Below are 13,918 nucleotides of genomic sequence, written 5' to 3'. Positions count from 1 at the left end.
TTCCACAAGCCTTAACTTCTCCCCCTCGTAGTGAGTGGCTGGTAGTCCCTTGAGTGAAGGCTGCCAGGGTTATATGGTGATTCTTCTAATACACAAATGAAAAAAATGTTGGGGCTGGAAAGACAAGGATTATAGGTGTTATCTTAAAAAATATTTTTGTACTCAGCTCAGATCAGTAGGAGCAGTTGCAGTGAAAGAGATTTAAATCATAGCAAAGAATAATTAATTTGCTCATTAAAGTTATTCTTCAGAAATCCTATGCCTCAGAATATCAAATTATAACACACATTCTAAAATTAATAAATGATCTGATTTCATAGAAAAGCTCCCTCTAAAGAAGAGGGAGGAGTTTAAAACATTGATTTCTGAGGATCAGCTGCAAGACATTTCTCTTGGAGGCAGTAAATGGTGCAGAAACAGCCCATCCTTCCTATGCCACCTCTGTGACCAAGCTCAGGGGCTGTGTCTGCTGCTCCAGGCCTGCAGTGGGGAGTTATGGGCTGTTACAGCACCGGTCCCTCTTGGTAGGATTCCTTAGGCCCATTTCCCTTCTGGGGTACTCTTTCTGCTTTAGGCTTAGGGTATGAAACCACTCAGTTGAGCCATCTATTATTCAGTGTCTGTCTGGGAGGTTCAGCAGGCACCTGTACAGAAACACTTTCATTGCAGTTCTGCTTTGGCTCCTGTGGTTCCACTGGTTACCTTGTCTCCAGCCTTTGCTTGGTTGTTGCCTGTCACCAAAGATAAACTTTTTACAGGAGCTGCATCTTTGCTCTCCCATTTCAAGGTTGCCTCCTGTTCTTTTCAAGAGGACTGCGTTTAATAGCAAACTCCTGGGTCCTAGATTGTTGGATATTTCACATAGTAATAAGAAGAGAAAGTTTTCACTTATTTTCCTATCTCATGTAAACTTGTCACCAAACTTGCCAGAAATGGTTTGTTGTTAGGTGAAATGGTTTGTGGAAATGGGATATTGTGTCTTTGCATTCTTGAGACGTGTCTGCAGGTGAAGCTTTCCCTTTATAAAGCTGACAGGTGTAGGGATGTTCCCTGCTGTGTCCCCTCACTGTCCCCAGTGCTGTGCAGTGGGGACAATGCACTGCAGGTTTACTGTGCAATGTGTTACAGAAAAGTTGTGTTAAACTGGGTTACACAGAATTGTTTCTTAATACTAATGTTCACTGTTTTCTCCTCAGAGACAATGCTGGATCACATAAGGAAGTCTCATGGCCGGGCTTTGCGAACGAAGATTTGGGAAGGGCTCTACCCACATTTGTTGCAGGCGCGCTGGTGGCTAAAAAGGCCAATACGAGACAGGCGTGTCCGGTTGCAAAAGGCACAGCAGAGAGACTCCTTAGGTGGAATATTCTGCAAGGCACGATTCTTTCTGCCTTGTCTTTTCTCCTCAAGAGTGATCCTGCTGCTTTCTCAAAGGCATCTGCAGCGTTATAGATGGTGTGTCTCCAGACCTCCCGATTGGAGGCCAGAGTAGACCAGTTCTGGTGATCAATATGGCCAAGGCTGAGATGTTGTTTCAGGGAGTCCTTGTATCTTCTCTTTGGGGCTCCTCTCTTGCGGCAGCTGGTGACAAGTTCACCATAAAGCAAGATCTTAGGGAGGGGGTGGTTGGTCCTTCATCCTGGAGACGTGCCCTGCCCAATGCAGCTGTGTTCTCAGTACCATGGCCTCAATAGTTGTGACTGCTGCCTGTTCTAGAACAGATGTGTTGGTCACATCATCTGACCAGTGGATGTTTAGGATTGTTCGGAGGCAGCGTTGATGGAAGCACTCTAGGAGACGCAGGTGGTGGTGGTAGACGACCCATGATTCAGAACCGTATAAGAGAGTAAGGAAGTCTAGTTTAATATTAATTACATATCAGCAGCTCATAAAAACCCCCTTTCTGAAGTACCTGTTTTTTCTGCTTTTTTCTGCCTGCATAAGGATAAGGCTGTTTCATTGCCTTCCTGGATGCAGTGTATGGAATACTGAGGCACTGCTGCTGGCTCAGGCAGTCCAGGAACTGCAGCAGCTGGAGGTGGCAGGAATTCGAGGTGGGGGTTACAGAATCTCATGATTGCCATCTTTTAATTATCCCTAGGCTCTTAGTCACTTCTGAAACCAGGTCACTGGGCTAGAGAGACCTTTTGGTCTGACTCAGTGTTGCTGCTCGGATGTTAATGCTGACAGTGACAGCCTGACATTAATCCCTTGGGGGCCAAGAGTTCAGATTGAGGGTAAAATCTGAGCTACTGAGTCCAACCCCATGGTACTCTGTTTTAGCTGGACGTTACTTGCTGCTCTGATTTTCAGAGATAGATGAATGCAAGCTGATTGGTACAACTGCTATTCTAAAAAATGCTTTGCTGAGGAGTTTATGGCTTTTAGGAGTTTGGTTTTAAACTAGCTCCTCATTTAGCTGCATGCAGGGATTGTCACTTCATTCATTCCATTTCGATCCTGTATTTAGTGCTCAGTGGTAAAGTCTGATCATCTTCTTCCTTTTTCACACCGTATTTTCCCACGTGGGGTGACTGGCTCTCCACTGAGGGGGCATGTTGGAGAAACACAGTGTCAATAAAGAGCCAGGTTAGAAAGCTAACAATTTACTTGAATGATGGCACAATAAATGGTCACATTAGCAGAGCATTCTATGTTTACTTTGTTTCAATAAATGAAACAAGCTCAGCTCTAACCCAACCTCGAGTTTACAGCATCGGGACTGTGAGCCCACTGAAAGCTGGGGCTGTAAAAATAACCCAGAACTGAACTCCTCCTTTTCAGTGGTTAAGTTGTACTGGGGTGGATTGTTTTACATTCCTATAGGAACAGTGACTGGAAGGAAGAAGATCAGTGGGTTTTCCAGGCTGTTATCAATCAGTATCCAAGTGATCTTCAGAGGAGGAGGACTTTGTACCTGGATATGCTGCAGAGATACCTTCCCCACAAATCCTGGCATGAGCTGGTCAGTGTTGGCTTCAATATTCGTTCAATTATACAAATTCTTACATAAATTATGTAGTGAGCAGTTGTATTAAAGAATGTTTATCAAAGTTTTTTTGTTTTAAAATTTCTTAATTAAAAATTTTATTCTGCATAGTGAAGAAGAGATGTGCCTGTTTTCAAAATGCAGGACCTTTAAACCTACTGCCTCTTCAAAACAAGCCCTGGGGAGATTTTATAGTTCCACACACTCTTACAGCCAAATTCACAAAATAATTTGTTAGCACTGCTTTTGCTGTGCTGTTTTATAGCCATGTCATGCTCCTCTGCTTCTCTTGGTGTTTTTATTTTTCATGAGGATGTAGAGCCTTGTCGCACTGCCTAGTAATAGTTATTTTAATTGTTCTGTGGCACATATATAGGAAGAAGAGTGAAAAGTTATCTCCTGCTCTCAGGTAGAGGCTATTTTTATATGTATAATGCCTTTCAAATTGATTGCTGATTCCTCTCATACTCCACAGTGAATAAGCACACAGCACTAATAGAGAAACCCATTTCAAGGCCAGAACACTTCAGGAACTCATAAGGAAAGTAGGAGGCTTTTTTTTATCTCTGGCTGTATTTTTAGACCATCTACTTCCCTGTGTTTGAGGAGTGTCTAGTGCAAAGGAGTGACAGTGAAGTGATACTGATAATTAGCCTGAGTTTCACTAAAAATAAAGTTCTTATGGATTTTGGACCTTTTGCCTTGGAGAACTGGGATGAATAGTCATGTGCTTTGGACAATGGAGATGTATTTTAAGCACAGCCACTATTATTGGTTCTAATTCTTTGAAGGTTCATTTAAAATTTAAGAATGCTAAATTTAAAAATCTAACTCTACATTGAGCTGATATCTCTTAGTATGTGTATTAGCATGATTCTTAGTGCTAAGAATCTGTCCTTAAAGTGTGTGTGTAACATTGGAATATCAGCCTGAGAGCCTCCCAGGCCTCCTCCCCTCCGTGCACGATGGTCAGTGGACAAGCTCCCAGTGCCTGATCCTGTCAGAGCTCGTTGGAGAGGCCTGTTTTCGGCTGAGCAAACTCTCCATCCCATGCCTTTTGTCTCAGCTTTGGCAGTTTGTGAGTCTGGGGCAGCAGCCCTGACAGAGGGAGCTGATGAGGTGGTGGCCTCGTGTTTAATCAAAGGGAACATCCAGGGCCATCTTCATCCAGCCACAAGCTGATGGGAATGTCTGTGAGCCAGGCACAGTCAGCATCCCCTGCCAGAAACCTGGAAATCAGCCTCTAGAATGGTCTCCTGGACACCTGTGAGCAGCCAGCCATCTCTAGAATCTCCTTCATCCCTGTAACTTGTATTTTTGGGGATATAAGACAGGCTCAGGACTCAATGGCCTCGGTCTATGCAGCCTTACCTGCTACTACTTCTGTCAAGGTCTTGAAGCCTGAATGTCCTTGGGAACCTCGCTCAGTTAGGCCAAAGAGGGTGTATTTTGGATTAAACACTCCCCATTTTTGCTAGGTGGTGATGCTGGTGGTGGCACTGTGCTGCTTGGCAAGCTAAAATTCTATTTCCAAATTCCCTGTTAGGAAAGAAGTGAAGCTGATTCTCACCTGTGCTGCTTTTGTACAGCTGTTTTGGTGTCCTATTTCTCTGTAGATCACAATTTGCTAAGAAAAACCTCATCTTGCTGGAAGTACTCAGTATCTCTGGAGATGTATTGGAAGGACATTGTATTATATGTCCCTCAGGGCAGGAAGGGATCATTGCATTCAATTCCTATTGCAAAGGTGCAGTTCAGCAAAGAGCAGTGGGCCAACAGGTTGCTGGAGTGCCACATGGTGCAGGCAGAGAGGGCAAGGCTGGAGAGGGGTCACTGCCCTGGACACCTGGACATCCCTGGCAGAGTGCACTGGCCCTGCATTGTGGATTATTGGTGATAATTTAAGTATTCTCAAGGTTTGTAAAAATATCTAGAATAATTTTATATTATTAATTCATAGTTTTTAAACCCTTCTGAAATGCTTTCCTCTCTCAGGTTGCTCATGAGAAAGCCTGGGATCACTGCCATTCCATCAGGAATCAGCACAGAGCCTTGCTGCTGAGCTGGGCTCAGGCTAGGAAAGCCTTTGTCCTTAGGGCAGTGGCAACTGCTGCTGAAGCTGCTGCTGCTCATGAGGCAGAAGTGGTGCTGGCTGACTCCAGGCAAAAGCAACTGGAGATCTGTGCTGAGCTGAAAGCAAAGGTATGTTCGGTTATAAACCCACTACAAATCTGTTTCTCACTGAGAAATTCAAAATGAAGTTTTTAGATTAACACTAGTCTCTTTTCAGAGAAATAATGAGTATCTGTATACCCTTCTGTTTATTTTTAAGAATACTTTCTAAGACCTGAAACAATGGATCCTCTAACTTGTTTGCTCTTGCTATGGAAGCTTCACAATATTGTGAATTTACTGTGTTGAGAGGTGAAAAAAAAGATGAAAATACCTGGGTGTTTTTGGTAAGAGAGTAAAATAAAATGGGAGGAGCCTGGGTACAAGAGGAAGGTGTTGTGATGTTCATGCCTAAGGCATTTGTAGGAGGAATCCCATTTCTGGGCATGAGAGGCATGTTAAGATTTGTTTAAGCTGTTCTCTGTGATTTTTGACTTGCACAGAAATGAACATCTGAGAGCAGGCACGGTGTGTTATTCTCACTTTACCAACATTCTCTCTGCTGAGCCCTCACTTTGCAGTGAAACACTAAACACTTGATTTAGGTTTTCTACAAGTAGGAAAGCACAGTAAAACCTGCGCTGTGAGGGAGAACTTGGATGTTGATGCTAGTTTTTCACTTAGTAGTAACACAAAAGCCTTTCTGTCTCCTGTTCTGGAGCTGTCTGGTGTAAGAAGGTTTGACTCTAAACACTTTAGGGTTAGAAACTGTCTGGGCTTGACTCTGTGAGGAGTCCCCTGGCTCCTGTGGCAGCCTTCCCTGGAGCCACATGCAGTAAGGAGTGGTTCTCTGGAGCTGGGGGGTGTTTGGTGTTTTTTTACCTAGGCCTTCCTTTCTGGAATGCCTGTGTGTCTCCTACCTGCACAATCAGAGACGGAAAGGCCATTTATTCCTGAACTGTGAATTTGAGTCACTTTTTCTTCCCTTGTTTCTTCTATTTTTCTTCCCCACAAGAAGTGACAAGCATGTGCTGGAGTACTTATGTTGTTTCCATGTATCTTGAAATTCTCACAGATGCATTGAACATTGTCTACAAGTTTTTTAGATTCTGACCTCCTGTTTCCAGTTTGGAAACCTGGACCTGTTTGAAACTTAAACCTATTAGGCCTACACTGTTCAAGGGTGGCCTTCAAAGGGGTCTTTGTTAAAATGTCGAACGTTTGAACAAAAACAGCTCACCTGTTCCCCAGAAAAGAGGAATGAAAAAGGAACATATTTTTCATTAAGGGAGGATATCATTGTGACCTTGTTTTGATCAGCTCCACAGCTCAGAGGGCTGGGGGACGGAAGCTGAGACTGGGTGAGGAGCTCGCTGGTTTTCAGAGGAATGATTCTGAACATATCTGTGGGTCCTCTTTGAGTTTGATGGGGAGATGTGTTTGAAAACTCCTTGTTTGCCCAGTTATAGTTCATTTTACAGACTTGTCTTTCTGCACTTCTGGACTGTGCAACTACAGAGTGTTGGACACAGAAAGTGGCTGCTGGGAGCTGTCAGGTAAAAGGGAGATCTCAGTCCAGTGAGCCAATTTACATGGATAAAACCCACCCTGACAGGGATCCTAAGATAGCTGAAAAGGGAATCTGTCTCTGATGAGTGAGTTTGGAGCTGGAAATCAGGGATATTAGGGCTGTTCTCCCACCTTTTCCCTTTGGCCATTGATTGACTTAACATTTTGGTTTCACAAGTTTGGCATAAGGGAATCTTACTCGTGTCACTTTGCCACAGGGGCCGTGGAGTTGCTATAATGATTTAGCTGTGAGCAAACTCTAAGTATGCTTGTGAGAAGGTTGTATCTGACTGAGAGGGACAGAGCTCTCCTTGTTACAGCAGCAGGTTTCAGAGAAAGCCACAGCATTTCTGTGCCTATTGACATCATCTGTAAAGGAAGTGATGGCACGTGCACTGTAAGATCTGTAATACCTGACAGGCTGTCCACGGTCTTAATTACTGCAATAACCACATGATATATCTAACTTCTATATAGTTCTTTTCCTCTGTCAACAACCAACCAAAGGTGCAGTAGACTGAATAAAGAATACGTGATTTAAAGCTGGTTTAAATGCACTAGGAGCCATTGCACTATGCCATTGGTGAGACTCTAGGCCTTGTGACTGACAGCAGGTGATAACAATTAAAAAGTAAAGCAGCAGAGAAGTTAAATTATTATTTATAGCAGTTTTTACTTGGGGAAAGGACTTTCAAACTCTTATTCCATATTCCACCTCACAGAAGATCAATGTGTGTCCTTAACAGAAATCAGAGTCTCTAAGGAGGAATTTTGGAACAACTCAAGAGGCTCAGGTGAAATAAATCACAAGGGCCATATGGTAGTCGTCTGAATGAAGCAAAGTGTGAAAGAATGATGCTGGGGAGGATGCACTGCGCATTCTGAGAGAGGAAATGTGTCTCATGTACATATCTTTAACACCCCTGTTTGCCATGGGAAAGCAAACAAAACAAACCCTGGGGGGTTACACTTGGGTGAGTGATCAAGAGTCACTCAGTTTGGTGTGCTTTGTACTGAGGAGATCTGCCCTTGTCAGGCTTCTCAAGTAGACACTGTGTAAAATATTCTTTCTGTATAAAAATCCTCTTTCTAAGCAACACAAAGAAGCAGATTGTTCCATGTCGCAAAGTAGGTAAGGCATGAAGTGAGGAGTGATCTTTTCGGAGGGTTGGGGGGTGCTGCCTCACAGCGGGGTTTGAAGGGTTGAAGTACTTGCTGTGATACCTCTAGAAATTCAGTCGAGGCGTCTGCATGCTTTCCAAACATTATTTTCCTATTGGATCTATCTTAAAATATTTGTAATCCAGTACTTTCCCTCTTTGTATAAAACAGTTTGAGAAGAGCACACGAGGGAAGACCTACAGCAGCAGACAGAAGGGTAGTTTGATCTCGTGTGTGATGCTTAGTGTGAGCTTTTCCTTCCTCAGCACAAAGCTGTGTGCCTGCCTGCCTGCCTGCCTTTAAATCTCTTCTCTTCTTTGTTTTGAGTCCCAGGATTAATCCCCCCTTCAGTGCTAAAATCTCTTGCAACACATTGTGAATTTTGGGAGAGCAGCTCTTGCATTCCTTATCCTGGCAGAAACTAAAATAAATTAATTTTGAAAGGAAAAGCGTTAGATGAAATTAACTGGGATATTGCAAATTGTGTAAAGCACGTTGCAGATTGCCTTCCTTTTCCTTTCCTGTATTAGAGGAAAGAATGTGTTAGTCATGGCTGGGCTTCGCAAACAAAGATTTGGGAAGGGCTCTACCCACGTTTGTTGCAAGCGCGTTGATGTGTTAGTAAACTCGGGGAAAAAAAATATTTCCCTATTCACCATATAGTCAAGTCACTGATTTAAATGCTTTGACTGCTAGAGGAGATCAACACTGAAGTATTAAAACTGAATGTAAAAAAAAAAAAAGTCTGCACAGGTATCACATCTAGTACTTTGACTATAATCTGATCATTTTGAAGGACACTTTCAAAAATAAATATTTGAATAGTGAGATACTTAAAAGAAGAGTTTTCTTTTTCAGAAGCATTATCTGTTCCCTACTGAGGTGGCCCATTCATTTGTTAGACATAAAAAATACAAGCTTTAATAAATGCTCCAAAGTGGATGTGAGCAAATATCTAAGACTTTAACATTCACCAAAGATGAGCCAGCTCTGATTCAGCAGTACATTTTTAATCCAGACCTAATAAACCTGGATTTAATAATTTGAGGTCAGCACAGCATTGATGAATTGTGTCTCTAGGGTCAGATGAAGCTCGTCACAGTAAGTGTGACGCACTTGCAGACGTTGGCTCTGCAAATTTGCCTTGCTTGTCCTTTCACCCCTCCATTGCCCCCCGTTTTCCTGTGCACCGTGTTCTCTCACACGATGTTATTTCTGAATCTATCACCTCCTACTGAAATCTCACAATGGATGCCTGATGTTTGCCTGTAGCCCCAGGAGTGCCCAGAGCCCTGTGCTCCAGAGGAGCTGACCAGGGCAGTTTGTTAAACCACTGTGTGTGTTTCTGTTGATCCTTCCAAGGACACCGTCACAAATTCGAGCTTCATCCATTGGGCATAAATTGCAAGCTTTTGGGAACAGAGGACTGCAGGGTGCCCTGCATGGAGGAGACCAGGGACTGACCTGTCAGCTCTGAGATCCACTGGAACAACCCATCGCACCCAAAATTTCAGCTGAGCAGAGGAGCACGTGGTGCCTCAGCCTGGGCTGTAGCACACTCAGCTACCCAGCTGCTGGGCTTGTCAGAGCCCGGAGGGTCTGCAGGGTGTTTGAGACATACACTTGTCTCTCAAATTTAGTTAACATTGTCTGGTGGTCCCCAAAATTACTTGAGGATGGGTCTGCTGGACAAGCAGATAGTTCATGCAAAACATATTTTCTTAGCATTATCTCCTTCAGCAAGGAAAGTGGCACTTCAGGCAAGAAAAATTGCGTTGAAATTTTGCAGAAGTAGTAGAGGATCAAAGGGAGTCTCCTCCATATGGTGGCAGATAGGACTAGGAGAGAGAGTACTGTATATAAAAGGATAGCAAATTCAGATAAGTAGTTGTAAATAGAAATACAGCCTACTTAAGGTCATGCTTGTGTGAATATCTAAGCCTACATAGTATTTAAACTTGTTAATAAAGTGCTTACGCTCCTGTTGTCAAGAACAGAAAGATGTTCTCTAATGCTGGCTGAGAAGGGAGGGACTACAGGGACAAGCTGTGAGAAGTAAACTGTTCACACACAGCCTTGAGCAAAGATGATTTGATGTGGTGTCAACTCCAGGGAGCTGACAATGCTCCTGTATGGGATCCCAAGTTTTATCAGTACTGATCCCAGCCCAGTTTCCTCACTGAAAGCAGTGTCTCATTCCTCTTCGAGTCATGACTGAGGGTTGTGCTCCAATGCTTTTCTCTCATATCCCTTTTTCAGATTTAAACACTTGTACAGCTGAAGGCAATGTTCTGTTAACAATCAAAACAGTTACTTTCAACCAGTTCTCTGATTTTTTTTTTGACCTCTTAGAGGTAGCCTGTGGAGCACAGGCTGTTCAAGAGTACCCATCAAAAGTCTATCAGGGGATGTGAACTTCCATTGTTTTTCTAATCACAGCCAGAACGAGATTATCTTCTGAGATTAACAAACTTGTGAGTGTATTATTTGTTAATTATCCCATTGCCAAATGCTCTAATACTGCTCTAATGCTTCTCAGAGGTCTTGTGCAAGCCAGTCAGAGGCAGAAACTGTTAGCTTTTGCCATTTGCTGCTTGTCATTTAGGATCCTGTGGAGTCTGAATGGTATTCCAGGTGCTGTTCAGAAGTTTTCACGGTTGAAGAATCACCAGTCTGGAGAAAAAGGGGCAGATTTTTAGAGTTGAAAGTTAATGGAGACTTCAGATCACCACCTGCTAATATCGCAATTTTTGCTGTTAGTGACATGTCGTGTAGATAATGCTGATGTTATAACTTCATGTCCAGCTATGTGGTCTTAGGAGGGGCTGCACTCCCTGTAACAGAAATACAGTTCTTTGCTGGGACAGGAGAGCTTGGTCCTGTCCCCAAGGAGAGGGAGCATCTCACTGTTGACCTGCTGTTTGTGTGGCTGCTGCCCTGTACCCCCTCTCACAGGGGGGTGTGAGGTGTGTGTTTCTATTTAAAATTAGGTGTTCACATGGATTTTGAATGCTGTGGAGCTGACGGCCCCCAGAATTTTAAGCCTTGCACCACAGAGCACAGACAGCAGGACAGCTCTGGGCTGGTGCCACCAGCCTCTGAATAGCAATGGTTCCTGCTGATCATCCTGTGCAATATGGAGCCCCCCTGTACACCTGAACTCCCTCCAGCCTCCTTCCACAGTGGGTGAGTCCCTGACACGTGGGCTGTTTCGAACATGCCTGGCAGTTCATGAGGTTACTGACACACGAGGAAAGGAAAAAGATACATATGATGCTGATAAAAAAGCACTTCCTAAATTTAAAAAATGATAACTTTTTCACATTGTTTGGACAAACTCCTCCACTCTGTAATGTTTCAGACCCCAGGGAACTGTTCTTAATATGCATTTTAATTTTTCCCCTTTTCTAAGCTCTAGTATTCACACCCTGAGGCACCCATCTCATTAGCTTTCCATTTAGGCATATATGCATACACTTTCTATTCTTATTGTATTTCCAGGAATAACACTGTTAATATTTTATGTTTCAGTCTGTACTGGGTTTGAAGTGCAAGTATTTCTATTTTTTTTTTAATTTTCAGTTGATACAATTACACATCAGTAGCAGGTCTCCTGTATGTCCCAGTTTCTTTGGCAATGTCAGCTTTGTTGGGACAGAATTTTTAGCAGTTGTTGGATAGACATTTCTGTATAATTAGTGACTTAAAAAAAAAGGTTAGTTTTGTAACACAGTCTTCTATTGTCCTGTTTCATTTGTAAAATGTTTAAGTCTAAGGGATTTATTATTCCATTAACCCAAGTGGAATTTATGTGCTTCTATTAACCCTGGGAGAAATTATCTGGGTGAATCCTTGCTCTTCTATGGGAGACTGGGTCCTTAACTTTTATTTTCTTCTGTGTTTGCTTTCCCTTTCCTTACAAAGATTTCCTTTCTTTCCCCTGTCAGAATGGCAGGGAGTTGCTGAGGCAGAAGACACAGATCAGCATGTGCTGCTTTTATCTGAAGTGTTAACGACTGAACTATATTGCAAGTGAAGAGGCTGCACTGCTGACAATAAAAGTCACCTTTTAATGAGTTTTCCATGTTAATCTTCTAGTGATCTCAGTTTGGCTAGTTCTAGAGGAGATAGAAAGTAATGACCTGCTCTTGTGTAGGGAAATGAAAAGTTTGCCAAATTTATTAAATCATCTTCCTCATTGGCTGATGTGTCCATTAGGAACTGAGCTCAGAAGAACATCCTTACTGAAGAGCTGATGCTGCAATCCTTTAGCCTATAACTTCTTATCACTTAATGACCTTTTACATCTGCCTTGCTTATTTCTGTTTCTCAGGACATGCTAGAAAGGCATAGCTCTAAAATGCCTTTTTCTCTGTAAACAGAATTCCTTAGGTCACCAACTTGTTCTGAGGCTGCAGTCCTTATTTTAAAAATGTGAAGGAAAAATGTCATGGTTGACGTGGTTGAAATCCAAATTTGCAGTTGAGAGGCATTTTTCCCCCTCCGTGCCTTGTGGCTTCCATCTGGAAGAATGAAGAGGTATCTCTGCCTTGCCATAAATGGGATGACTCTCAATTCTATATTCAGCAAGACACTGAGCAGAGAAGATGGTGGTGACGCAGCGAGGTTGGCAGGGAGGGAAGGGAGGATTGGAGCTGGTCTGGGCGCTCGGAGTAGATCACTGGTTATCTGAACGTGGACACTCCTCCATGTGCTTTTGGACTCTGTTGATCACCAGCTTCCTCTGTCTCCCAAGCTCCACAGGAGCACAGTGTGAGCAGATGTAGGGAAGCCTGAGATGACTAGAGGACTCCAGACTGAACAATCCTATGGGAAGGCAGCAGATGCAGGGCCTCCTACAATTCACTGCTCATCCTTTCCAGAGCTTATTTTGTGGTTCTCAATGACTACTTGGGCTCTGCCTGGAGAGGCCAAAAAGCTTCTGGAGTTGTTCTGTGCTTCAAGGGTACTTTCAGTAGCCCAACATGGAGCTTTGCCACAGAGTAGCAATTGTATTGGTGCTTCCATTGATTTTGGTGCGGGTGACGTGCACAATCTAACACTGAGCTCAGGTGCTCAGCTTCACAGCTGGCCCCGCTGTGAAGGTGGAGCTTTGTGGCTCTTGCTTGTTGGGATTTCTCGCCCTCTTTGCAGAATAACCAGTGGGAACTGTGGGACAAATGTGGGGAGACATGTTATTTGTTTCCTTTCTTTATCCTTGGGGTTTTTTATATATATTGAATTGCTTTAATTAGTATTTGAGTCTCTAGTCATCTCATAATCCCATTTTGCTGTTTGTGACCACACAGCCCTGACCTGCAGCTGCTGTTGCTGTGACCCCACCGTGAACAGGCTGGCTCTGTCTTATGCTGGAATCCTGTTCCATGAGGGGCTTCCACGACCAGCCAAATTCTGTGGTACTTCTTTTGCCACGTGGCATCTTTATTTGTGAAGTTATTTTTCTTGAAAGGACCCTCTACGTTTTTTTCCTCTGGGCATTCTTAGAATCAGTTGTGAACAGTTGGAAGGAGAAAAAAACCTGCAAACCTTAATAAAAATAAGGAAAGGTGAGCAGAAATGTTTCAGAGATTAATAAAATCCTGGGGGATTCTGGAAGGGTATTGGAATTGGGTCATTTCTCAGGCTGAAAGGGTGAGCTAGAGAGAATCAGGGTGGGCATCTCAGAGGATTTTCTTTTTCTGACTTCAGTTGTGACAAACAGGGCTGGCTTTATCACATGATTATGGGGAATTTTTGCTTAGAATCTGAATTCCAGCAGCTCAGTGTGGCACAGCGTAGTCTGTGAGAGTACTGATCTGAGCTCTGGGTAGTCATTTCTGACACTGCTCCTCCCAGGCATTTTATGTCCCTTTGGTTCCCAGGGCATGTTTGTCTCCATTTCCAAAGGCTGGTGCTGCTCCCTTTGTGACCTTTGCTGTGCAGACCCTCCCCACACCAGCTGTCCTGTGTTTCTGTTTACCCCTTTCAGGAGCTTGATGACTCTTCCTGTGTCACCATAGGCAGCTTCAGGGTCTGTTTATAATGTAAGTCAGTGCTGCTTAAAGAGAAAATCTTACATGATGCCAC

At 43.4% G+C, this 13,918-nt stretch overlaps 1 protein-coding gene across 4 annotated transcripts in view; it reads left to right on the top strand.

Annotated features, from left to right (window-relative positions):
* The window catches only part of CCDC148 (coiled-coil domain containing 148), a 53,671-nt gene that overhangs the window by 24,913 nt on the left and 14,840 nt on the right, over window positions 1–13,918 (top strand). For all 4 annotated transcript variants that reach the window (XM_039380478.1, XM_039380479.1, XM_039380477.1 and 1 more), the window contains exons 9-10: window positions 2,827–2,965; window positions 4,985–5,191. In XM_039380478.1, the coding sequence (XP_039236412.1) occupies window positions 2,827–2,965; window positions 4,985–5,191 (346 nt within the window). The remainder of the gene's footprint in view (window positions 1–2,826; window positions 2,966–4,984; window positions 5,192–13,918) is intronic.

This window comes from Pipra filicauda, unplaced genomic scaffold, assembly GCF_003945595.2.
Source record: "Pipra filicauda isolate LSUMZ 115617 unplaced genomic scaffold, ASM394559v2 scaffold196_size3971931_pilon, whole genome shotgun sequence".
In the NCBI taxonomy this organism is placed as follows: domain Eukaryota; kingdom Metazoa; phylum Chordata; class Aves; order Passeriformes; family Pipridae; genus Pipra; species Pipra filicauda.
This window is presented reverse-complemented; position numbering and strand designations above follow the sequence as displayed.